The sequence below is a fragment of the Umbelopsis ramanniana genome (assembly GCF_025399195.1).
Source record: "Umbelopsis ramanniana AG unplaced genomic scaffold K450scaffold_11, whole genome shotgun sequence".
Classification (NCBI taxonomy): Eukaryota; Fungi; Mucoromycota; class Umbelopsidomycetes; order Umbelopsidales; family Umbelopsidaceae; genus Umbelopsis; species Umbelopsis ramanniana.
Window position 1 is genome coordinate 15,578 of NW_026252097.1, and position 22,377 is coordinate 37,954.

The 22,377-nt window shown below is 43.2% G+C and overlaps 10 protein-coding genes across 10 annotated transcripts; 7 read left to right on the top strand and 3 right to left on the bottom strand.

Moving 5' to 3' along the window:
- Positions 1–667: 667 nt before the first annotated feature.
- K450DRAFT_171426 (uncharacterized protein) lies at positions 668–2,404 on the top strand (the record flags this gene model as incomplete). Its single annotated transcript, XM_051584143.1, has 1 exon — positions 668–2,404. One exon carries the CDS (start codon positions 668–670, stop codon positions 2,402–2,404), a length of 1,737 nt encoding a protein of 578 aa, XP_051447039.1.
- Positions 2,405–3,029: 625 nt separating this feature from the next.
- Positions 3,030–8,371, bottom strand: K450DRAFT_228729 (uncharacterized protein). Its single transcript, XM_051586972.1, has 13 exons — positions 8,176–8,371; positions 7,674–8,061; positions 7,515–7,595; positions 7,375–7,441; positions 6,968–7,300; positions 6,558–6,907; positions 4,649–6,488; positions 4,489–4,575; positions 4,344–4,412; positions 4,058–4,271; positions 3,692–3,993; positions 3,485–3,614; positions 3,030–3,420 (listed from the first exon to the last, which is right to left on the bottom strand). Exons 1-13 carry the CDS (start codon positions 8,315–8,317, stop codon positions 3,140–3,142), a joined length of 4,284 nt encoding a protein of 1,427 aa, XP_051447040.1. The 5' UTR covers positions 8,318–8,371; the 3' UTR covers positions 3,030–3,139.
- Positions 8,372–8,434: 63 nt separating this feature from the next.
- K450DRAFT_228734 (uncharacterized protein) lies at positions 8,435–9,968 on the top strand. Its single transcript, XM_051586973.1, has 4 exons — positions 8,435–8,872; positions 8,934–9,212; positions 9,277–9,429; positions 9,492–9,968. Exons 1-4 carry the CDS (start codon positions 8,469–8,471, stop codon positions 9,586–9,588), a joined length of 933 nt encoding a protein of 310 aa, XP_051447041.1. The 5' UTR covers positions 8,435–8,468; the 3' UTR covers positions 9,589–9,968.
- On the top strand, positions 9,342–10,402 carry K450DRAFT_228737 (uncharacterized protein). Its single transcript, XM_051586974.1, has 4 exons — positions 9,342–9,429; positions 9,492–9,758; positions 9,819–10,038; positions 10,100–10,402. Exons 2-4 carry the CDS (start codon positions 9,642–9,644, stop codon positions 10,393–10,395), a joined length of 633 nt encoding a protein of 210 aa, XP_051447042.1. The 5' UTR covers positions 9,342–9,429; positions 9,492–9,641; the 3' UTR covers positions 10,396–10,402.
- On the bottom strand, positions 10,063–11,933 carry K450DRAFT_278430 (uncharacterized protein; the record flags this gene model as incomplete). Its single annotated transcript, XM_051593295.1, has 5 exons — positions 10,063–10,743; positions 10,805–11,051; positions 11,118–11,185; positions 11,246–11,422; positions 11,497–11,933. Coding segments are annotated over 5 exons (1,264 nt in total), but the record flags the coding sequence as incomplete, so codon positions are not given.
- A 32-nt stretch (positions 11,934–11,965) lies between these two features.
- On the top strand, positions 11,966–12,739 carry K450DRAFT_228741 (uncharacterized protein). Its single transcript, XM_051586975.1, has 2 exons — positions 11,966–12,170; positions 12,267–12,739. Exons 1-2 carry the CDS (start codon positions 12,092–12,094, stop codon positions 12,602–12,604), a joined length of 417 nt encoding a protein of 138 aa, XP_051447044.1. The 5' UTR covers positions 11,966–12,091; the 3' UTR covers positions 12,605–12,739.
- Positions 12,740–13,294: 555 nt separating this feature from the next.
- Positions 13,295–13,942, bottom strand: K450DRAFT_228744 (uncharacterized protein). The gene has a single exon (XM_051586976.1). The coding sequence runs from the start codon at positions 13,914–13,916 to the stop codon at positions 13,746–13,748; it is 171 nt and encodes a 56-aa protein (XP_051447045.1). The 5' UTR covers positions 13,917–13,942; the 3' UTR covers positions 13,295–13,745.
- Positions 13,943–13,949: 7 nt separating this feature from the next.
- On the top strand, positions 13,950–16,490 carry K450DRAFT_228745 (uncharacterized protein). Its single transcript, XM_051586977.1, has 4 exons — positions 13,950–15,798; positions 15,883–15,997; positions 16,031–16,238; positions 16,307–16,490. The coding sequence occupies exons 1-4, from the start codon at positions 13,986–13,988 to the stop codon at positions 16,361–16,363; spliced, it is 2,193 nt and encodes a 730-aa protein (XP_051447046.1). The 5' UTR covers positions 13,950–13,985; the 3' UTR covers positions 16,364–16,490.
- A 1-nt stretch (position 16,491) lies between these two features.
- K450DRAFT_206510 (uncharacterized protein) lies at positions 16,492–17,875 on the top strand. Its single transcript, XM_051584746.1, has 5 exons — positions 16,492–16,669; positions 16,749–16,856; positions 16,951–17,063; positions 17,141–17,476; positions 17,555–17,875. The coding sequence occupies exons 1-5, from the start codon at positions 16,561–16,563 to the stop codon at positions 17,747–17,749; spliced, it is 861 nt and encodes a 286-aa protein (XP_051447047.1). The 5' UTR covers positions 16,492–16,560; the 3' UTR covers positions 17,750–17,875.
- Positions 17,876–18,719: 844 nt separating this feature from the next.
- Positions 18,720–21,266, top strand: K450DRAFT_228753 (uncharacterized protein). Its single transcript, XM_051586978.1, has 3 exons — positions 18,720–19,023; positions 19,092–21,139; positions 21,233–21,266. The coding sequence occupies exons 1-2, from the start codon at positions 18,774–18,776 to the stop codon at positions 21,005–21,007; spliced, it is 2,166 nt and encodes a 721-aa protein (XP_051447048.1). The 5' UTR covers positions 18,720–18,773; the 3' UTR covers positions 21,008–21,139; positions 21,233–21,266.
- The last annotated feature ends 1,111 nt before the right edge of the window (positions 21,267–22,377 follow it).

Here is a 22,377-nt window from a genome sequence, read left to right on the forward strand (position 1 = left end):
AACCGCTTCAGTCAAAAGAAGATTTAACCTTTTTAGATCAGTTCAATTTCACAAGTTGTCATTTCCACGACACAGGAGAGAAAACTAATATATGAGCGTCGATCATGCTTGGTTCAGGTAGACATACATAATGCACAAATGCTAAACCAAGTCCGCTCTTCCGCATGACTGTGTTCTAGCGATCCTTCGCTGACGTTCCGTGACAAGCTCGGTTTTTTGCTTATAAACCAAGCGGTGACATCTGGGTGGACAAACCAAAATCGATTGTACCGAATAGTCCAATAAGCTTGCAATGTCCATAGAATCAACGTTCAATGTCCCTATCAACACTATCGAGGTTTTGCATTTGTAAATATAACGGCCATTGTTTGCCGAGTATACTGAACTTGTTCATCAAGAGAGATGCTATGCGCTTGTAGCCTTGATTTGGGAGAAATGTAACTATTATCTCAAGATTATAGTGTTATCCTTGCTGAAGATGAGAATATAATCAAACTCTATTCCAAGTTCATTCCGCGCTGTGAAGAATTTCCGTTGTTCAAAAGATCTTAGTCAAAGTGACCGAGAAATCACCGAGACTGTACCGCACCGCAGTGAGTAGGGTCCGCCTATAAATTACGCATTGCTTCATGCCCCCATTTGTTTCAATTATAATTCTGTTCTTCAAATGCACTTGGTACCGAATTCAGAAGCGGATAGTCGACGTTGGTGGAAGGAAGGAACTGTATACCAGATCTATCCTTCAAGTTTTAAGGACTCTAATGGGGATGGAATAGGTGATATTCCAGGGATCATATCCAAACTTGATTACTTGAATGAACTTGGAATCAACATTATTTGGCTTTCTCCTCATTACAAGAGCCCACAAGTTGACATGGGCTATGACATCTCTGACTACAAGGATGTACATGCACCTTATGGAACTCTGCAAGATGTCAAAAACCTTATTGACGGTTGCCACAAGAGAAACATGAAACTGATTTTTGACTTGGTGATTAATCATACTTCGAGCGAGCATCCATGGTTTCAAGAGAGCAGAAAGTCGAAAGAGAGCGCCAAGAGAGATTGGTACATTTGGAGACCAGCAAAGTACGACGACCAAGGTAATCGAAAACCACCATGTAACTGGCGTAGCTTTTTTAACGGAAGCGCATGGCAATGGGACGAGCAATCTCAAGAATACTATCTTCACCTTTTTGCAACTGATCAGCCTGATCTCAACTGGGAGAATGAGAGCGTCCGGCAAGCTATTTACGATGAAGCCATGAAATTTTGGCTAGATCTAGGTGTTGACGGTTTCCGTGTAGATACGGTCAACATGTACAGCAAAGTCCTACCATTCAAAGATGCTCCTATCGAAGTTTCCACTGATGAGTTCCAGCCAGCGCAAATGCTATTCTGCAACGGGCCAAGAATGCACGAGTTTTTGACCGAAATGAATGACCAAGTTCTCTCAAATTACGACACAATGATGGTTGGAGAATTAGCTTCTACACCTGATCCAGAGCACGTATTAAAGTATGTGGGAGCAAGTGCAAAACAGCTTGATATGGTGTTCCAGATGGATATGATACACCTCGGGTTTGGTCCAAGCTACAAATACGATTTCCACCCATGGACTCTAATCCAACTGAAAGATGCATTGACAAAATGGCAGCAATTTATCATTGATAATGACGGCTGGACGACATCCTTTTTGGAAAATCATGATCAAGCCCGCTCTATCTCACGATTTGGATCAGACGACCCTCTTTACCGTAGTGTTTCCGGAAAAATGCTGGCTACCTTCTTGTGTACCTTGACGGGAACACTTTTCATTTACCAAGGTCAGGAAATCGGCATGATTAATCTGCCCAAGAGCTGGCCTATCGAAGAATACAAAGATATTGAATCAATCAACTATTACAACTACATTAAACGAAAAACAAATGCTGATCCTGCAGCAGTACGCTTAGCTTTCGAAAACATTGGAAAATTAGCTCGGGACCATTCCAGAAGCCCTTTCCAATGGGATGACACAGAACATGCTGGCTTCACAACAGGAACTCCGTGGATGAAAGTCAACGACGTCTACCCCGAAATCAACGCAAAGGCACAAGAGTGTGACCAAAACAGTGTTTTGTCATTTTGGAAAAAGGCTATCAAGTTCCGAAATACCTACAAGGACTATTGTGTTTACGGTGATTTTTATCTATGCGATTCAAAAAACACTTCCACAGTGACATATATCAAAGCATACAAATGTAACAAAATACTGGTAGTGCTCAACTTCACCAAGGACGTTCAGGATTTCATTATTCCGGCTGAAGTTACTGGAGAACTCGAGCTCATTTTCAACAACACAGAGTCAACTGACAGAGAGAGCTTATTGGCATTTGAAGCTAGAGTTTACCTCGTTAAATAGAGTAAAATGTATCTTTCACCTATAAGCGCTGTTTTTTCTCCAGACAGCCTAGACGTGAATAAATTTGTTCTTTCATCAGATTTCGGTGTGGTGTAAGGCTACATGGAGGATTTTGGCTTTTATGGAGGTAAACAATTTGTTGTTGTTTTGCAAATTTAGAGTGCAAAATTCACCCTTTTTTGAGGTCGTTCTTATCGATATTCTCATGTATAATGAATTGGTTGGATCCATTCTATTACAGATCTGAGCCTCGATGCGAACATGCCACAATATGATGCAAATTGATCGCCCGCCCGCTTCGAGTTGCTTGATACGAGCTAAAGAAACATAGTACATACGATCTATGCAGTAAAACATGTAAATGCGGCGGATATCGAGTTTTATCGGGATGGAATGCTGCAAGTGTCATGACTTCAAACACTCGGACATAAGGTTTTGGGAATAAAATGTGTAAACAATGTGTTCGTATCACCTCGGTATGAATACAGTGGAGCCTAGAAAGGTTAAGCAAATACTGGACGCTTAAATCTTTCTCCAATGCCGAGGTTGGTTACACGCCATGGCACTCTATGGCCTTAAACTGCATATTGGATGAATGGGACTTCAGACAAAGTCGGAAAAGACATGTGTGTGAAAGATTTTTTTTTTTATATAGTAAGATAATTACATTGTAAAAGACATCGTATGCTTCCCGAATAACGGCAGAATTTCTTTCGCTAAGAGCCGCGGGAACGTTTATCCACTGGTCATATTTACGGCCATTGCAGAGGCAGACGTTTCCAACTTTCCAGACTTACTATCATGGCCTGTTGTCGCACCGTCACTTTGAATATCCTTTAGCAGATCTTCAGCAAGTTGGGTCACAGATTCAGCGCGAGGCAGTTTGTTTCCATCTCGCCGTTTATTAGTACGGTTTCCTCTACGTCGGTTTCCAGCATCCAGATCACCAGCTCGCAATTTGTCTAGAAGGTTATCCATGAGATACTTGTCATCATCTTCCTTGCCTGTAGCACCGGCTGTGGGTTTCAAACATCATTAGCATATGTAGCTTTATGTTCACAAAATGTAAGAAGCTCTCACCTTCGCTGATATCTATTCCTTTGGTTTTCTTTCTCTCAGATATCCTCTCCTTTCGCTCCTTTTCCACCTGACGTGCCTTTTCAATTTGTTCGAGTTTCTTTTTAGCATTGACGTTATCGCCCATCGCCTTCTGCTCGGGTAAAATTTTGAATTGCTTAGTAAATGTGCACAATATAAGCAAAAATGAACACGTTGCTAAACACCAACCTCCCAACTAGATGTGAACGTTTTGAAGATGCCGAAAAACTCGTCTGGTTTCATCTCAGAAGCGTTTTCGCCAAAGAATGTAACGACATCTTTGTATGCAATATCCATAGACGTGTAGCGTACTTCCAGCTCATCAAATTTCTTAACAGCATCTTCTTGAAAGTCTTGTATGCATATGAAATAACGATCGTCAGGTGTCGATTTCTTCTCTTTCTTCAACTGATATCTTTTCACCTCTTCCAAGATCATTTGCAAGCCAGATCTCAGCTCATTGTATTCTTTGATCAAATCCGAAAGTGTCACTGTATCCTTCAGATTAGTCCAACTGACTGTACCAAAAAGTGCGGTATATGAGAGGATATTCACCTTTGCATGCGGCATCCATGCCTTTTAAATCGTCAAAAAAGCCATAAATACGAGGAAATTTGGATTCAACAATGTCCACCAAGAAGTGAAGTAACGTGGTATTATCTTTGGATCCCTTGGTATCCACCAACTTGTTGATACTAGAGATTTTGATACCAAATGCTCCACCTTGATAACCTGTTCCATTCAAGAAATTGCCCAACATCAAGATCAACTAGTTGAGATTTGTCAATGAGTTATAACAGATTTCAGATTGATAAAAAACATGTTTTCTCAAACAGCTTACGTTCAGAAGCTCCTGGAAGCACTTTGAATTCTTCAAATCTGTAGAGGCATTGGAAACGGCTTGCATGTTCTGTAGGATATACACTTAGTGCCCGTGCGATAACTTGGCGCTTCCTTGCAAGTTGCGGTGTAAAATCGAAACTCACCTCGCTAAGCTGAGCATGCTTATCTGGGAATATGCGCATGAACAGCATGTTTTGAATACGTTCCTTATACCGATCGATCTTCATCATCTACAAAAAGTATTGAGTTATCAATGTAGACATGCACCAAGGTTAGAAAATAAATCGTGTCATGATCTCTTACCTCCAAACAAAATTTGTCAGCGGGTGACAGACTGTCTAAATCTTCTTCACTAGCCGAGCTTGCAAAAACAGACAGCTTTCCCATTTCATCTGGAGTTGGCGCCAGGCTGATCATGTTTCGAAGCAGAATCTCCGAGCAGAAATCAAAGTCAACCGCCAAGATCTTATTCCGAACCTCATCAAAGGAGATACGCTTGAGTTTGGCAAGAAGAGCAATGTTGATATTATAGGACTTCTTGTTGTCAATAATACAGATTTCTGGTTTCTTCTCTTTTTTGACCACCTTCTTGGGTTCAAACACTTTTTGTGCAAACAAGTCTTCCGCAACATCGAATATACCCTTTTCCTTCATCTCTTTTTCAAGTGCAAGTTCGTCCACGGTTTTGTTTCCCCATACCGTCTTTGAAAGGACATTCTGGTTCATCTTTGTCCACTGCAGCGCTTTCGTCTTAACCTTGGATTGATTCATCATCATTTTACGTGTATTGATGTTAGGTGCAGTGGCTGCCCTTGGCATATTGAAGGCACCAGGCGGTGGAGGGGGAGGAGGGGGTGCGAAACCGGACGAACCTGGCGGAGGAGGTGGCGGCGGAGGGGGAGGCCCACCAGTACCTAAGGATCCTGGTGGAGGAGGTGGTGGTGGAGGTGGGGGAGGTGGCATAGCACCAACAGCACCAGGCGGTGGTGGAGGGGGAGGCGGAGGCGGTGGTTGATCGGCTTGCACAGTGAAATTACCCGGAGGAGGAGGAGGAGGAGGTGGTGGTGGTGGTGGGGCTACCGATGTTGGCATTGATGCATTGAAGCTCTGCATCGGAGGTGGGGGAGGCGGGGGAGGGGGGGGGATAGCTGTGTTGTTCATTGCCGGTGAGTCGGATGTTGTAAGATCGATATTCTCAGATCCTTTGCCTGTTAGCTTTTGTTGAAGAGCAGCAGCTAAATCACTTGTTGGGCGGCCTTCAGTGTCACCATCCACAATTTGAACTTCACCTTTGGAAAGCAATGTCTCGACTTGTTGCTTGAGATCCATTGGGAGTCTTCCAACTTCTTTCCTTTGCAGTTTGGATTTTCCTTCTGAGCCGCCTTCCTCATCCGTTTGTTTGGAACCTCGCCTTTCAAAGCTTTTTCCTCTCCTAGTCGAGCCAATCAATGGCGCAGTCCCAGGTATAACAAACGTTCCAGGTATACTTGAATGGAGTTGATTGGTCAAGGAATTCTTGAATTCTTCAGAAAGGCCAACAGCAGTTGGGATGGTTTCAGGATGAGTGTGATTTGGAGACAAGATGCTGCCCCCTGCATAGCCATCAAACTCTTGTCCTTCTAGACGATCCTGAGCTCGTAGCCGGTCATAGGCACGAATCAGCTCTTCTCTAGTCATAACAAACGAGCCAGTTCGACTGCCTGCTTCACTGATGTCTGCATTTGGATTTGCTTCAAGGACCGCTTGATGGAACGTTTTTAACCTTTCATCCATCCTAGCCAAGCTTTCTTGGTACTCCTGTTGGGACTCTGTCAACTTGGTTTGTAATATGGAAATGGTGTTTCGTGAGACTCTCAGTAAATCTTCCAAAGATGAAGTTTTCGCTTTCAGTTGGCTCACAACGCCATCTCCTTTCAAAGACATCTCTAATTCCAGCTTCTTCTTTTCCTTGAGGGTATTCTCATACAACTCTCTCGATTCCTTTGCTTCTTGCAGGGCCTTCTGCACTTGATCCTTTTCTGTAAACTTCTCGACAAGCTCCACTACTGACATGCCATAGCCAGATGAGATGTCCTCCGCAAGACCTTTGCGATCTAAGACGATTTGCGTGATTACTTTGTCGATGAGTTGGAAATAACGTGCTCTGAAATGGATAACGTTGGTATTGCAGTAAAAAAAAATGATGCATTTTTAAATATTACTCAAAACTAACCTATCCTCAACTCCATCCCTGATCAGTAGTAAATGCTGTATGGCACTGAGGAAAAAATCGTAGCTACGAGTTCCTTCTACGCTTGACAAAATGCATTCAAACACATCCCTTGGATCGCTCATGTTGTTGATCATTTGCTCGTTATACATTTCCATGATTTCTTCGTTGTCGTTATCAGCCATTTGGTGGAAGTTGTTGATATGCCGAGTGACTTGATCATTGTTGAACTCGGCCATCTTGTCCAATATTCGCTGAAGACCACATGCGTTCATTTGATTGCGTATATGTACTCTGATGTCCACATCTTCCACAACAGTGATGACGGAGTTGATAAGCATGAGGTTGGATATCTATGGTTTTTGTAAATTACCAGCGGGCAATTGTATCTAGATGGTGATCGAAATGCTTACCGTATATTCCGTTAGATGGTTATCTGCTGTTCCTTGCATACCCAACTTTCGAAAATCGTCGCTGGCACCGACTAGACTGCCCATTCTACCTCTTCCATCAATGGTTGTCTCTAATAGTTTGAACCATGGATCAAAGCGTCCAAAGTCTCTGGTTGTGTTCCGCAATTGCTCTAACCCTCGCAATACAATCTCTTGACCAGATGGAACCTCGCAGTAGCACATAAATACAAGAACTTCGCACACCAACTTCCTTGTTTGGATCGGCGGTGATAGTAGAGATTGCATACAGTTGTATATGCATTGTGGATTCATGAGTACTTCGCGAGCACCCCACTATTTAAAAATTTTTATATGGCATGTTAGTGTACGCCATCCTTAGAAACACATCATGATATGCTTTGACTTACCCTGTTGTTCAAAAGTGACTTGAAGCACTTAATAATTTCGATTTCCATTTGCAAATCTGTTTCTCTCCTGCACATAAGATATCGCAAATGTCAGTCATGAGAATACAGGTAAGCATACACGTTATACCAAATTTCCTCACTTTATCTGCCTTTTGTTCAAATTTGCCAGCACATTGGTTATCACTTGAAGTCCGCGAGCCTCAATAAAAGTGCGAACCCAGCTGCAGTGTATTTCAAAGTTAGTTCACACCCTACTAGATTGGTTTCATAGTCGTCCTACCCAAGCAAATTACAAGTACCTTAGAGGCATGGTTCTCAGACTGACCGCTAGATGCGCCAGGATCTTTGGGTTAATTCCCCGAAAGTCAGGTTCTAAAAACTGCTTGATGTAGTATTCAGGAGTTCCTTTGTCCAGCTCTTTGATTTCAGAAGCCGACTTCCTCGAAGATGTTGATATAGAAGCGGTTGGTCGGATAGTTACATTTGCATCGGCTTGTTTATCTTGCGACACCATTAACCACTTTTTATCTGCAGAAAATGATAACATAACACTCCGTGCTCCGAGATCATGTATTCCTCTTCTTGTAAGCATTTTTTCAAACAACTCCTCAACCTCTTGATCAGATGGGCGGACTGTGGAAAATTGCCCGTTCTCATCAGGTAGACCTTTGAACGATGAAGTATCTCCTATCAATGGTTATTGTGTTTAGCATTTTTGACACAACTACAAATGTAGCCTAAACGCGTGGCACAAGTCAAGCGTGACACGAAACATCCTAATAAGAGGAAACTAGTGTGTACCTGGTGACGTTGGAGCATCCAACGGCATAGAAGGTGGAAGTGAATGTGACCGTATAGAGGGAGTGACATGTTGAAGAGTCTGATGAGGTTCAGGAAGTAGACTCGCTTTATTGCGAGCCTTTCCACGACTGAATAGCTCCATTGCCAGTTGATGAAGAGGGCAAAAAGCTTAGCTTTAAAGGTTTTTTGCAGTCAGTCAACAATGTGGCTCTTTTTCCATTTTTTTGGGTCTGTGGTTGAAAATCTGGCTCCTTGTTCTCCACTCCTGGCAACCCTTTTCATATGGAAGAAGAATGAAGCGGAAGAACTCGCTTTTGCCAATGTATCAACAGCCGATGGCAGCAGCATCTCGCTTTCGCCTGTCGAAGCGTTCAACTTTGATTGCTGCTTTAGCTCTATTTTTATCTGCATCGCTGATCATCAATTACTTTGTGGTATTCACAAAACCATCGCATATTTCCTATGCCATTGCCGATCCCATACCAGATCCGCCTCACCCCACCTTGACTTCCCTCATTATGGTTCCAGGCCATGCTATATATCATGGGATAATGAATGAATCTGACTTAAACAATGACGAGGGCTGGACGCTGGAGGAATTTCAGAAAGGCGGCCAAATCAAGGTATTCATGAACCACATTAAGAAAAGCATAGAATTGCTGCAAGACGATGAGAAATCTCTACTTGTCATGTCTGGGTAAGTATTCATTTGTTGGATGACTGTGCACCGTCATTCCTACTGACTTTCTGATGTTAAGTGGAGAAACTCGACCGCTGGCAGGCCCGTTATCGGAAGCACAATCGTATTGGCAAATTGCGCAATATTATCTGTCAAAAACATCGTCGAGTGGCTCATTAGATAGAATAGCTACGGAGGAGCACGCAAGAGATTCAATGGAAAATTTGTTGTTCTCCATATGCCGGTTCTACGAGTTGACAGGCAACTACCCAGAGAAGATTACAGTCATTGGGTTTGAATTCAAAAAAGAGCGCTTCATTAATATTCATCGTGCAGCTCTGCGATACCCAATTGAGAGGTCAGTTGAAATGATTGACTCTTCGATTCTTGCTTCAATTTATTAACGCCATCTTTTTTGCTAGGTTCCATTATATTGGAATAGATCCTGAAGAGACACCCAAGGATGTGGCGAAAGGCGAAAACCAAAACTCTCTTGGTCCATTTGAACAAGATGTATATGGATGCCACGGTAGATTATGGCAGAAGAAATTGGATCGCAATCCATTCCGTAGACAGTAAGTAACATTTTGCATGCTTAATGCTTCCTGCCTTCCTGCTGACAAGTAAAAAATTTAAGGCATGCATATCGGCAAACTTGTCCCGCCTTGGCGCCATTAATGGGCTACTGTCCGACGAGCAGGACTGAAATTTTTCCAGGCACATTGCCGTGGTAGTGAACCTTCTTTTTGTTATATAGCCATTTAGCAATCAACCTGTACTTAATGTAATGCCAACAATCACAAAATTAACACGCAATGAATTTGAGCAATCCTTAAATGCTTTCGTGGAAACATCACACAGAGTAGCGCTTGCAGACCAGTGGCAGCTTAAGAAAGATCGATTTGTATGTAAGCAATCTTGATCTCACAGATTGACGTCTTTACTTATACAATGATGTTCTCAGGGTAAGCAAGTGTATATCACGAAGAAGCAGACGATTGTGTGCCAGACATCAAGTCGTCAAGCAGAGTGTTCCACCGACTTCGAGATTTGTGACGATGTCCCAGATATTGCAGAGTTAGAGTTAGCATCTCCCGATGCTGGTATCATATGTACGGAATACCATATTGTATACTCTACTACATACTGTGTTCCAGTACTATACTTCAATGCCTATTTTTCAGGTAACAATCATGGTATTTAGCACTACATTTGGATGATCGCTGAATTTTTTCATCACATTAGACGGTTCTTTTTTGAGCAGAAATGACCTGGAACAGCATGTCTTCAGCAAACTTCATGTGGAAGCACTGAGAACCAATTCGCTCATACAGCAAGGCGCGATTTCACAGCATGACCATCCTATCTTGGGGCAACCGTTTTTTTATGTCCATCCCTGTGATACTTCGGCTTTGATGGCACAACTACAGATTGAAAATGCGTTATCATATATCATCTCCTGGCTATCATTCTTTGGTCCACCAGTTGGTCTCTACATTGATCCGATTTATGTGCAAAAGGATTGGGTGAAAATAGGGTGATATGATTCATACTTTACAAACTATCTATCAACTTTTTGGCTTCTACTTCTGACAAACCGCAAATGTCGAGAGAGGTATTCCACAACCAACGCGAAACAGTCTTCTCTTCGACCTCTTCGGCTTCATCATTTAAGCCAATAGTGACTAGACCAATCGGTCGAGGCAGGCGATTCAACCAAAGTTCGCCCGTCACCGAACCAGCTGATTCATGCAGACATAGGTGCAGTGCGGTCAAAATACCTTCTCTTGGTGATAGCATAATATAGTTGAACAGATGTCGGAAAATCGAAAGGGTAAAAATGGTGGTATATTGGAACAGTGACGTTCTAACTGTTCCTGGGTGGCAGGCTAAGTGATTTTTGGTTAACAAGAATAAATCAAGTCTGATTTTTACTCAATGCCGACTTACAATTGATGGATATGGTGGGGTTGACTTCGTGGACAAGCTCAGCCAAGTGTTTCGTAAGGAGTGCTAAAGTCAATTTGCTCTGCGCATATGCAGCCAGTCCATCCCATCCATAGGATGCACGAAATTTGGATATATTGATGTGATTGAGAGCGTATAGAACGGAACTGGACGTAGTGACGACTCTTGAGTCTCTCTTAGACAGTAGGGGGAGAATGCTCAAGGTAAGAAGGAGAGTCGAAAATGCATTCTACAGTAGGAAATGCTTAGCTATCGGGGTTGATGGAAGGTACATCAGGTGTTCAGTAACACTTACAACTTGACTTTGTAGCTCTAAATCATCTTCTGTTCTTTTGAAGGGCGGATTCATAACTCCGGCATTATCTAATAATACACTGGTTAAAGTTGTATATCATTCCTGAAAGATTTTCCAGAAGCACTTACTGACGAAGACATTTATTTGGCGGCCGTCGAGAAGTTTTTTCAGTTTTTTGACGAACTCCCGGACTTCTTCAAAATTTGATAGCTCAAGCTTCAGACCAGATATTTGATCTTCATTAGCAGCGACAGCCGCTTTAATTCGCTGTACAGCGTGTTGTAATGGTCTCTCCGATCTGCCAGCTGAAAATGATCACTTAGCCCCCATTTCGTGCCAACTTTTGCCACCTTGCAATACAATTTCATAATGTACTCACTTATAATCACATCCATACCACTTTCCATTAGTGCCTTAGCCAATTCACATCCAATACCAGTATCGCCTCCCGTAATAACTGCTAAACGTTTGGTAGGGCTTTGCTTATCACGTGCTGACTCAATTAGATTTTTGATCTGGTCGTTCCTACTACCCTGATCATTAACGAAGATATATTTATGGATAGTGTTGATGATGCACTCGAAGACTCCCAGAAAGTACACTTTGATAAACACGGGTAGCCAGTTGGTTTGCGAACAGGAAAGATGTACGAAATCTACAAATTTCTCTTGCCATAACGAATGCGATTGTTCTTCAGACTTGTAATTAGAAAACATCCGTCGATTGTCTTCTTTGGCCAGGCGACTTTGATATCGCATATAGAAGAATAGCGAGACAGCAGCTATAGGCGGCGTCAGGCTTAATATTATATCCATGGTAGCTGAACAAGAGCTAGGAACAGGCAGTCACGGTCGAGCGACAAAGACGTTAAAATTGATGACGTCGACAAGGGAATTTTGTTTTCCTTGCTGCCTGCATTAACAACAATCAGCTCATAAATAACTTTCCCTCCTCATCCACACTACTCATTCATAATGCTCCGTGTCGCTCTCACTGGCGCTATCTCCCGTGCTACTGCTCGTTCTGCCATCGTTGCAGCTCCCCGCTCTGCTGGTAAGTTTCGTTGGCATACTTACCGGTTAAATTGAGCGTATTCTGATCATATGTCATCTAATGTTTGTTTTTTTTTTTTTTCATTGGTCGATTCAGTCGTTGCTCAACGTTTCTACTCCAGCGGACACGAAGAAGAGTCTTACGAATCATTCTCTGAACGCTATGTCAAGTTCTTCGATGGTGTTGATGATTTGTTCGAATTGCAGCGCGGTCTCAACAACTGCTTTGCCTACGATTTGGTTCCCTCCGTTGCTGTCATCGAAGCTGCATTGAAGGCTTCCCGCCGTGTCAACGACTTCCCCACCTCTGTCCGTATCTTTGAAGGTATCGAGGATAAGGTTGAGAACAAGAAGCAATACCAAGAGTACCTTGATGAATTGGCTCCTCTTCGCAAGGAGCTTGGTATTGAGACTAAGAACGAACTCGGATTTTAGAACCTATCAAATGTGAGGACGACATTAGAGATGATTTTTAATAAAAGTTGAAAGGTTATGTTTATACATTCAATGGCAAGATTTAAAGGTTACACGGGATGTTATGGAACGGCCAAGCATTCAACGTTGATCGGCAGAAAAGTGATCGGTTACATCCACTGTCAAAAGAGTTCAAGCAAGACACGTTGCTTCAGTTCTAACTATCTTCCCACTCAGTGGCCGTAGTCTTCCAGCTTTTGTAGTACCTTTCGATACCATCCACGGCACCAATGTGCTTCTGTTGGAAATCTAAAATATTCCCAACTTTGCTAATATCAAAAGGAGGTTTGTGCACACCCTTCCGAGTGGTTTTAAAAATGAAAATTCAACATACGGAATCTCACTTCCTGACGAGGAAGAGAAAGGTATCTACATGTTACAAAACTACAGTGCTTCTCTGGTTTGTATGCACGGGCCAGAAACGTGAATGTCGCAGTAAAATAAACGCTCAATCGAAATATGAATCAGGGATACTTATGCGTTGCTATAAAAAAGATGGAAGGGTCGCTACATATGGATGATGTATTACACTTTAATATTTTATCCTTCATTAGCTTTTGGACACTCATACGACATGAAATTGTTGTGCAATGCTTGGAAGCAAAAATTGTAATGTACCTAGAGTTGAGGTGACAGCTCGTGTCGTTGATGATAGACTTCAGTCCCATTCACGCTTCAGCTTGACTTCTGTTCTTGTATTTTTCTCCTTTATTGAAGTTATAGATTATCATTGCCTATGGAAGCGGCCAGTTCAACCCTTCATCACCACGGTACAGACCCTCTGCTACAATATTTTTTTATTTTGAAATTCGTCTCAGAAAAGTTCACAGTGCAATCGTCTTGAAAATATAAGAGGTCAACACCAGCCAGGCATGCTCCCATTGCCGCGCTCCCGTTAAGATGTGTTGCGTGGCCACCCAGCAGGACCCTTTCATGACGCCAGCTAATATCGTTGGAAACTACCACTTTGTACGCAGATGTACTAATAATCTATGTTATATAACTTGAAATAGGGATGTTAACGCAGCACGGTACATCGCCTTTTTGGGTATCCATTGGTCTACCAAGTGAATCGCCCAGATCCTTTCAACGCCTCCTTTCTCTATCCCCCAAGTGTGCAATTCGATGACGTCTTGCAAGCGGCTCTCGTTGCATAGGAGCTGTTTCGTAGAAAGTATTGTGTTTTTTGCAGTGGCACCTCTCTTCTTAAAATAAAATAGAAAGCAAAAAAAAAAAAAAACGCTGGTGATGATGGAGGATTTTCGTAACGCATAAAAAAAACCCCAAAATACTTAAAGCAGTGACTCCAAAAAATAAATACCAGGTGCATCCTTGCTTAATTATGCTACCAGCTCAACTCTCCATTCGACTACGACAGAGTTCACGCCCACTGGTCAGTGCCATCCTGAGTCGACAGCAACTTGATCCCCGCAGAACTGGCTTTGCTATTCGGAGATATGCGTCGGAAAAGGAATCTTCTAACCCACCTAATGCTCCCAAAGGATTCGATAACTTTTTTGGTAAAGACAAAGGAAAGAACTGGCAGAAGAAAGCTGCTGGAGGCGCAAACAATGCTAATAAGGGTAGCGGCAATTCCAATGGCCCTTCTAAACCACCACCGATTCCAGACCCCAAAACAAACCTGACCACCATGGTTCCTGCTCTGTTTGGTACATGGCTGGTATGGCGCATGATAGCTCCTCAAGAAAACGCTCGTGAAATGACTTGGCAAGATTTCCGCAATGCGTTTCTGGACAAAGGTTTGGTGGAGCGGTTAGAAGTCATCAATCGCAATCGAGTGAGAGTTCATCTTCGTCCTGAAGCACAGTCCATCCAAGGCGTATCACCTTACGTCACTTATTACTTCAGCATCGGTTCAATTGATGCCTTTGAACGAAAACTGGATGAAGCTCAGTCGGAGCTCGACATCCCACCGTCAGAGCGCATTCCTGTCGCCTACAAAGACGAAGTCAGTGTCGCCAGTTTGGTGCTAAATGTGGCTCCGACACTCTTGATGATCGGGTTTCTCGTTTACATGACAAGAAGAGCTGGATCAGCTGGAGGAGGTTCCCAAGGTATATTCGGTATAGGCAAGAGCAAGGCGAAAATGTTCAATCAAGAGAGTGAAGTAAGCATCAAGTTTAAGGACGTAGCTGGTGCAGACGAAGCCAAAGAAGAAATCATGGAATTTGTAAAATTTCTCAAGAACCCTGTGCAGTATGAGCGATTGGGTGCCAAGATTCCAAAAGGTGCTATTTTGTCTGGCCCTCCGGGAACTGGAAAGACTTTATTAGCCAAGGCTACAGCTGGCGAGGCAGGTGTTCCATTCTTTAGCGTCTCAGGTTCAGAATTTGTAGAGATGTTTGTAGGTGTTGGTCCTTCCCGCGTGCGAGACTTATTTGCAACCGCCAAAAAGCATGCACCCTGCATCATATTTGTTGACGAAATTGATGCCATTGGAAAAGCCAGAGGAAAAAGTGGACAATTTGGCGGAAACGATGAACGCGAAAGCACTTTGAATCAGCTATTGGTAGAAATGGACGGATTCGATTCCAACGAACATGTTGTCGTTTTAGCAGGCACTAATCGACCCGACGTATTGGACCCAGCATTGATGCGACCTGGACGTTTTGATCGACATATTGCAATTGATCGACCGGATATTAAGGGACGAGCTCAGATTTTCCTCGTTCATCTTCGACCCATCAAGACTAAGGCAGTACTTCAAACCCTTTCTAACAAATTGGCAGCGCTAACTCCAGGCTTTTCTGGCGCTGATATTCACAACGTTTGCAATGAAGCAGCGCTTATCGCGGCAAGACACCAGAAAGATGAAGTCACCGACGAAGATTTTGAAAGCGCTATTGAGAGAGTTATAGCTGGCCTGGAAAAGAAATCTCGCGTATTGTCGCCTGAAGAAAAGAAAATCGTAGCTTATCATGAAGCTGGCCATGCCATTGCTGGATGGTATCTCGAATATGCCGATCCCCTTCTGAAAGTGTCCATTATTCCTCGTGGTGTAGCAGCTCTTGGCTACGCACAGTATTTACCGAAAGACCAATATCTATATTCGATAAAGCAGCTCATGGATCGAATGTGCATGACTCTTGGTGGGCGAGTTTCTGAGCACCTGTTCTTCGATACCATCACAACAGGTAGGAGACAAGTTCATGGTTTATTGGATTGTGTAGATGCATTGGAGTAACAGCGCTGACTTAATTTAATTTTTTACACGTTAGGTGCGCAAGACGATCTTGCGAAAGTCACTAGGCAAGCATACGGCCAAGTGGCTACTTATGGTATGAATGAAAAAGTGGGGCCCATTTCGTATCAAGACCCCAATTCAGAAGAGCGATTCCAAAAGCCTTACTCAGAGGCTACTGGTACACTCATTGATGCCGAGGTGCGCAAACTGGTCAATGAAGCATTTGATCGAACTTTCAAGCTTTTGACGGAGAAGAAGGATGACATTGAAAAGGTGGCTCAGTTATTGCTAACAAAAGAGGTGATCACGCGCGAAGATATGGAAAACCTTCTTGGAAAGCGTCCCTTCAAGGAGCGAACTGTGTATGATGAATACGTTCGACCTTCACAGGTATGTCACAACTTTTTGAGTATGATCTGATTGCTCAGCATAATATTGATATAACACTGTAAACATAGACAATCACTCCTCCACCATTTGAAGAAGGACCTATTCCTCCTCGAGATACTCCTTGAATCTACAGATTCCACATTTCATGCACACGTGTAATCTTTATAAGATAGTGGTTCGAACAATTGTAAATACAAATACGCGTTGGAAGCGCCAGCGTTATCGAAATTTGTTGAGACTGCTTTTTTCGTGTGCGTTTCTGTTATTTCTTTTGCAAAAAAATCTCAGGTCGGTAACTGTGGATTTGCAAGGTCAGACCGTCATGAGCACGAGCAAGCAACCGCAATTTGCCAACCAGGCAAGTCTCAAGCAAGCACTTTTTGCCGGAGCGATTGCTGGTACTGCTGTCGATACTGCTCTCTTTCCTCTTGGTAAGAATAATGGTCGACCAAAGCGCAATCGCAACTGCAATCCATACTCACTGTTGCCCCTTGACGTTCAATTTCATAGATACTGTGAAGACAAGACTTCAATCGCAAGCAGGATTCGTTGCTTCGGGAGGATTTAAAGGCGTCTACGCTGGCTTGCTATCTGCCGTCATTGGCAGTGCACCTAATGGTATGTCATATGTAAACTGGGTACAACCGTGACCTATACTATGATAGATGGGAGAGATATCGAGAATTCCTTACTTAACCATGATTCATCGCAGCTTCCTTGTTCTTCGTCACCTATGAGGCATCAAAGCGTCTCTTAAGCGCCTCATTCGGTACCGACAGATATACTCCTTTGGTTCATATGCTTGCTGCATCGTTTGGTGAAATTGTATGTATCCAATTCACACCGGCTCGGTACATTGGATAAACTGAACGGGCATTAACCACTTTGTTTGTTCCTTATAGTCTGCTTGTACCATCCGGGTACCCACTGAAGTTATCAAACAACGAATGCAAACCAAACAGTTTACTGCCACTTCGGCTGCCGTCTCCAGTGTCATTAAAACCGAAGGCCTGTTAGGATTCTACCGAGGTTTTCTATCCACAGTGGCGCGTGAAATTCCTTTTACTTGTATACAATTCCCTATCTACGAGTACTTTAAGCGTTCCTATGCTCAGAGCCAGGGACGTCGTACTGAGCCTTTCGAAGCAGCGATATGCGGTTCCATTGCTGGTGGTATTGCAGCTGCCATCACTACTCCTTTGGACGTATGCAAAACTAGAATTATGCTTTCACACAAGGTATGTGCAGACCCTGATGCAAACTCGGATAGACGCAGCTCAAAGATTCATTACTAACCCTCGTCCTAATCATGATAGAATCACGCTGTCAAACCTTACACTGGCATTATATCCACCTTACAGAGAATTAGAGCTGAAGAAGGTGGCCGTGCCTTATTAGCTGGTATTGGACCTCGTGTGCTGTGGATATCTATCGGTGGATGTATCTTTTTGGGCATGTACGAAAAGGCAGTCAAGACCTTTGTCGAGAACCAAATGTTGAACGAGAGATAACCAATGCCTGCCTACCATCATAGAAAAAGTTTCGTCTTGTACCATATTTCCGTGAACCCCCCCTCTATAAAAAAATATAATAGAAGTTTTATTTTCGTAGATGAAGTTCCTAAGGCAGTTTACTGTGATGATTGTCGCTAGAAAATGGAAATTCAAGTACGGGGTTTCAAAGGAAAGTTGTTGCTCTTCAACCTATTTGTGCTGGTGCTGCATTGTCACAATTGCCAGCATATTTAATGACAAAGCTATTTGATTGTATTGCGGACTATTGCTACGCATTAGTACAAGCGTCGAGGAAGGAGGTCAATAGCTGGACTTATGAGGTCCTTCAAAGAAACATTCAGCTGGCAGTCTATGTGGAATGCGAAATGGCTGTCTTGGAGGATAGCGACATAGAAGCCGCTCAAGAAGAAGCGTCTAGGTATAACAGAAGAGTTAGCGATCTCACCACGGGGATGCTGAGAGACGCTCACCATACACTTTACAAGGCTTTAATTGGCAGTCCCTATCTGAGCAATGACATGTTTTGGCGAATAGTACAGACGTATCGGTTTCTCAATCGTCCCGACGAAACATGCGAGGAAACACTGATTCAGGTTTAAGAAGAAATTTTGTCATATAGTGCATTGCCTTTGAAATACTTCCTCTAACTGATGGTTATTGACATAGGATATGTGCGCAAGGAGCCAAGAAGGCCATATACAACATAACTTGGAAAAAATGTTGAAGGTGATGAAATCGCCTTGATAGCATGAAAGCGGTTTCATTGGATTGTAAATAGATTGTACTTTAGCTTTATTAGAAGTAATGGTGCAGTTCAAGGGAAAAGAAGTCTGGTCAGATGAACGGGCGCGCGGATGAGAAGCGTTTCGTGAGATTGGGCAAACCAAAAAATTCGCGCGTAAAAATTTCCTGCAGAATGGAAAAATAAAGAAGGGCTGATTGAAATTTTTGGCCAAAACACGCTTCGTTTCTCCAACCAGGTCTATAAAGCGTCATTAGTGAAGCAGAATCAAAATTCACCATGGACGCAACTACGCCTAAGCGTCCGCAACAGCCACAGATCTACAAAGCAACCTATTCAGGTGTGCCAGTGTATGAAATGCAATGCAAAGGCATAGCGGTAATGCGAAGGAAGGCCGACGCCTACTTGAATGCTACGCAAATTCTTAAGGTTGCCAACTTTGATAAGCCTCAAAGAACGCGAATATTGGAACGAGAAGTTCAGAAAGGACAGCATGAAAAAATCCAAGGTGGTTATGGAAAATACCAAGGTAGGCTGTCGATTGACTGGCATATTTTTACATCATTTGCATTGATTTTCTTACTCTATGATTGATAGGAACATGGGTGCCATTTGAAAGAGGAGTAGCTCTCGCTCGACAATACAAAGTTGACCAAATTCTACAACTTATTATCGACTTTGTACCGGGTGATACCTCCCCACCTTTGGCGCCGAAGCATGTTACAGCTGCCCATTCCAAGCCACGTAAGCCAAAGGAGCCAAAAGCGCCGAAGGAGCCTAAAGAGCCTAGAGAACCTCGAAAACGTAGACCAAAGACACTGTGGGAGTCACACCACTCTGATGTCGAAGGCTCTTCTCAAAATAGCGATGGCGGCGAAAGTGATACTTCACGTCACATGGCGGTCGACCGACTGGGAACGCGAACTCCGTCTCCACTATCGCGACAAGGTCGTTCAGATGATGAGTTAGGTTACAAGAAGAAGCGACCTTCATCCCAAAATCATGCATCACAACTACTTTCTCCTTCTTATCGGCCCGGCAGTCAGCGGAGTTCGCAACACCAGCATCGCCAGCAAGCCAAGCGTAGAAAAGTGCTGGAGGCCGAATACCTCCATCCGGGCAGTGTTGATGATATGGATGAGGACGATCAACCATCCTTATATGCTCAACAGCTTTTGGATTATTTTGTCTCCAACTCCGATGAAGTACCTGATATCTTGACCCATCCTCCAGAGGATTTCGATATCGATGTCATTGTCGATGAGGAAGGTCACACAAGTTTACACTGGGCCGCTGCCATGGGAAGGTTGAACGTTGTGCATTTGCTCATTTCCCAAGGCGCTGACATCTTTCGAGTCAATTATCGTGGACAAACTGCACTTATGCGAGCCGTCTTATTCACCAACAACTTTGATGCGAAATCCTTTGGTACGCTACTGGACCTCTTGCAAAAAACTATCTTCAATATTGACAAGAATGATCAAACTGTCTTTCATCATATTGCAAGCACAGCTGGCTGGCGGGGAAAAGTGCATGCTTCACGTTATTATATGGAATGTTTGATCGCCAAGTTGTCCAGTAATCGACATGAACTAGTAGCGCTACTCAACGTACAAGATGTTTACGGTGATACTGCTTTGACCATCGCATCTAGAATCGCCAATAAGAAACTTGTCAAACTGCTCTTGGATGCCGGTGCCTCACCAGATATTGTCAATGAAGATGGAAAAGCTGCTCAAGATTACATTGTGGAGATCGAACAGAAAAGCCGACGCGATAAAGCACTCTTGGGTGCTGCGCTGAGTGATGGAGAAGCTGGATCAACCAAGAGTTTCAAGCGTAATGTTGCCGCTGTCCTTGGCCAGGCTATCAATCAAACGAAGGTTGTACCGACGGTGACCAAACTATTTGATGAGTTATCAACAAGTTACGAAAAGGACATTCTCGACAAGGAGCAAGACTTACGAGAGGCTAAACAGATGCAACGAAGTATCAAACGAGAATTGATAGAAGTCCGGTCCAAATTACACAACGTCAACAGCAAAGCAGATGTATTGACAGAGGCCGAAAACAAAGTTGATACCCTTCAATCTCAGTTATACCGATTGATTGAACAAAGCCAAAAGACCAAACTACACAAGTTGCTGGCAGAACAAGAGGCCCTCCCGCAAGAGCAGCTTAAACCACCCACTCCACCTTTGGCTCAAATTGATGATGAATCATCAGCCAGCTCAGAACTTATCCATAACGAATCCGGAAGCGAATCCAAACAGCCTGATCATGAATTGGAGAAGGCTGTAGAACGATTGCATATCGAGTTGAAGGAATTACAAATGAAGCGAAAGTCACTAGTCAAGGAGATAAGCTACCGTCGAGCAAGTCCTGCCAGTGAACGTCATCAGGACTACAAACGACTGATCGCGTTATGCTGTGGAGTAGAGTACGACAATGTCGATCAGCTGCTCCATCCTCTTCTAGAAGCTCTTGAAACGGGTGACTCGCCTCAACCCTAATTTTTCTCATCGGTTCGTAACTTCTGTTTCATAACAATGTAATGTACGCTTCTTTATCCATTGCATTTCTTTCAAATCAGTACTTAAACTTGAACTGTACGTCATGACAGTTCGTTCCCCCTTACTTCAATTGTAATATATCGTTGCTCTACAAACTATAACCCCACTACCCTTCAAATAGTAACTTTTTCTTTTATTCTTTTTTTTTTGTTTCTTTCATAATAGTGAATACAGCTACCATTTTGTTTCAACACACCAACCGGTTCCTTTACATTGTAACATCCAAATTTATTAAGCAACAACTTGTGTTGCGCGAGTGGAATGACAGATGAAAATAATGAGGTTGTAACAAATGAAAAGTTTGTCAAATGAAAAAGTGTTTAGAACGATGAAAAAGAATGTGGTATGTCTACTAATGATGTGTTCATGCAGAAATGTTAGTCATAGTGCCAATGACATCAACAACATCTTCACTAGTGTCAACGTGATAGTTGGCGAGGGTCTTCTTGTCAGAAGGACCGACAGTGACGGCGAAAATATCGTCGTCCTTGATCGTCTCGGATCTACGCAGAGCACGGAACATGTCTTCGTCAGTCTTGTCGTCACCAGCGCAGAAGACGAAGTCGGCTTCGGGGTGGAGAGTAAGAATGCGCTTGACGATTTCTCCCTTGTTAATATTGATAGGGCGAACTTCCAAGTTCTTCTTGCCAACCAAAATCTCAACAGGCAACTTTGAGACCACAGCGTTTTCGAGATGGTTTTGGCATTCCTTGGCTTGGAATTCACCATACTCTGGGTCAGCCATACGATAGTGCCAGGTCAACGCGCAGCGCTTGTGCTCGATGAAACTGCCTTGAGTTCTCTCGGTGTAGTAAGTGAAGATCTCAATGACATCGTTCTTCCAGCTCATATCAATGGTATCGGTAAGGTTGATCCATTTGTTGGTGTCAGGTGCCTTCATAAAGCAACCATGCTCAGCGCTGAGGCCAAGTTTGGGTACACCGCCCAGCCAATCATCCAATGCAGTCTATTGAGGTTAAAAGAAAATCAATGCCTATTCATATAAGACGCAAATATATCAATGTTCCACCCATTTCCAACTTACTTGATCACGACCGGACACGACCCAAACAATGTTGTTGGGATCAGCACACAACTTGGTCAGATAGTCGAGCATCTCCTTGGAAGGAGTAGCGGCATTAGGTTGAGTGCGAATGGGTGTGAGTGTTCCCTGCATGACGATAAAAGAAAGCGTGAGTCAATATGAGCCAAGGATTACAATAGGTGCCTCGTGTAACTTACATCGTAGTCAAAGAACAAAACTCTCTTCTTGGCAGCCTTGTATCGGGTCTTCAGCTTTTCGTAATCCA

What these genes read in the sequence shown, in the direction of transcription:
- K450DRAFT_228729 (XM_051586972.1), bottom strand. Translation starts at nt 8,317, where the DNA reads ATGGAGCTATTCAGTCGTGGAAAGGCTCGCAATAAAGCGAGTCTACTT. An exon ending in CTGAGAACCATGCCTCTAAG is followed by an intron (nt 7,596 to 7,673) that starts GTACTTGTAATT and finishes AATACACTGCAG; the next exon opens with CTGGGTTCGCACTTTTATTG. An exon ending in AGGAATAGATATCAGCGAAG is followed by an intron (nt 3,421 to 3,484) that starts GTGAGAGCTTCT and finishes TGAAACCCACAG; the next exon opens with CCGGTGCTACAGGCAAGGAA.
- K450DRAFT_228734 (XM_051586973.1), top strand. Translation starts at nt 8,469, where the DNA reads ATGAAGCGGAAGAACTCGCTTTTGCCAATGTATCAACAGCCGATGGCA. An exon ending in CTGCGATACCCAATTGAGAG is followed by an intron (nt 9,213 to 9,276) that starts GTCAGTTGAAAT and finishes CTTTTTTGCTAG; the next exon opens with GTTCCATTATATTGGAATAG. An exon ending in CGCAATCCATTCCGTAGACA is followed by an intron (nt 9,430 to 9,491) that starts GTAAGTAACATT and finishes AAAAAATTTAAG; the next exon opens with GCATGCATATCGGCAAACTT.
- K450DRAFT_228737 (XM_051586974.1), top strand. Translation starts at nt 9,642, where the DNA reads ATGCCAACAATCACAAAATTAACACGCAATGAATTTGAGCAATCCTTA. An exon ending in AGCTTAAGAAAGATCGATTT is followed by an intron (nt 9,759 to 9,818) that starts GTATGTAAGCAA and finishes TGATGTTCTCAG; the next exon opens with GGTAAGCAAGTGTATATCAC. An exon ending in CTTCAATGCCTATTTTTCAG is followed by an intron (nt 10,039 to 10,099) that starts GTAACAATCATG and finishes TCATCACATTAG; the next exon opens with ACGGTTCTTTTTTGAGCAGA.
- K450DRAFT_228741 (XM_051586975.1), top strand. Translation starts at nt 12,092, where the DNA reads ATGCTCCGTGTCGCTCTCACTGGCGCTATCTCCCGTGCTACTGCTCGT. An exon ending in TGCAGCTCCCCGCTCTGCTG is followed by an intron (nt 12,171 to 12,266) that starts GTAAGTTTCGTT and finishes TGGTCGATTCAG; the next exon opens with TCGTTGCTCAACGTTTCTAC.
- K450DRAFT_228744 (XM_051586976.1), bottom strand. Translation starts at nt 13,916, where the DNA reads ATGCGTTACGAAAATCCTCCATCATCACCAGCGTTTTTTTTTTTTTTT.
- K450DRAFT_228745 (XM_051586977.1), top strand. Translation starts at nt 13,986, where the DNA reads ATGCTACCAGCTCAACTCTCCATTCGACTACGACAGAGTTCACGCCCA. An exon ending in CTTCGATACCATCACAACAG is followed by an intron (nt 15,799 to 15,882) that starts GTAGGAGACAAG and finishes TTTACACGTTAG; the next exon opens with GTGCGCAAGACGATCTTGCG. An exon ending in AATACGTTCGACCTTCACAG is followed by an intron (nt 16,239 to 16,306) that starts GTATGTCACAAC and finishes CTGTAAACATAG; the next exon opens with ACAATCACTCCTCCACCATT.
- K450DRAFT_206510 (XM_051584746.1), top strand. Translation starts at nt 16,561, where the DNA reads ATGAGCACGAGCAAGCAACCGCAATTTGCCAACCAGGCAAGTCTCAAG. An exon ending in CATTGGCAGTGCACCTAATG is followed by an intron (nt 16,857 to 16,950) that starts GTATGTCATATG and finishes GATTCATCGCAG; the next exon opens with CTTCCTTGTTCTTCGTCACC. An exon ending in CTGCATCGTTTGGTGAAATT is followed by an intron (nt 17,064 to 17,140) that starts GTATGTATCCAA and finishes TGTTCCTTATAG; the next exon opens with TCTGCTTGTACCATCCGGGT.
- K450DRAFT_228753 (XM_051586978.1), top strand. Translation starts at nt 18,774, where the DNA reads ATGGACGCAACTACGCCTAAGCGTCCGCAACAGCCACAGATCTACAAA. An exon ending in TGGTTATGGAAAATACCAAG is followed by an intron (nt 19,024 to 19,091) that starts GTAGGCTGTCGA and finishes TATGATTGATAG; the next exon opens with GAACATGGGTGCCATTTGAA.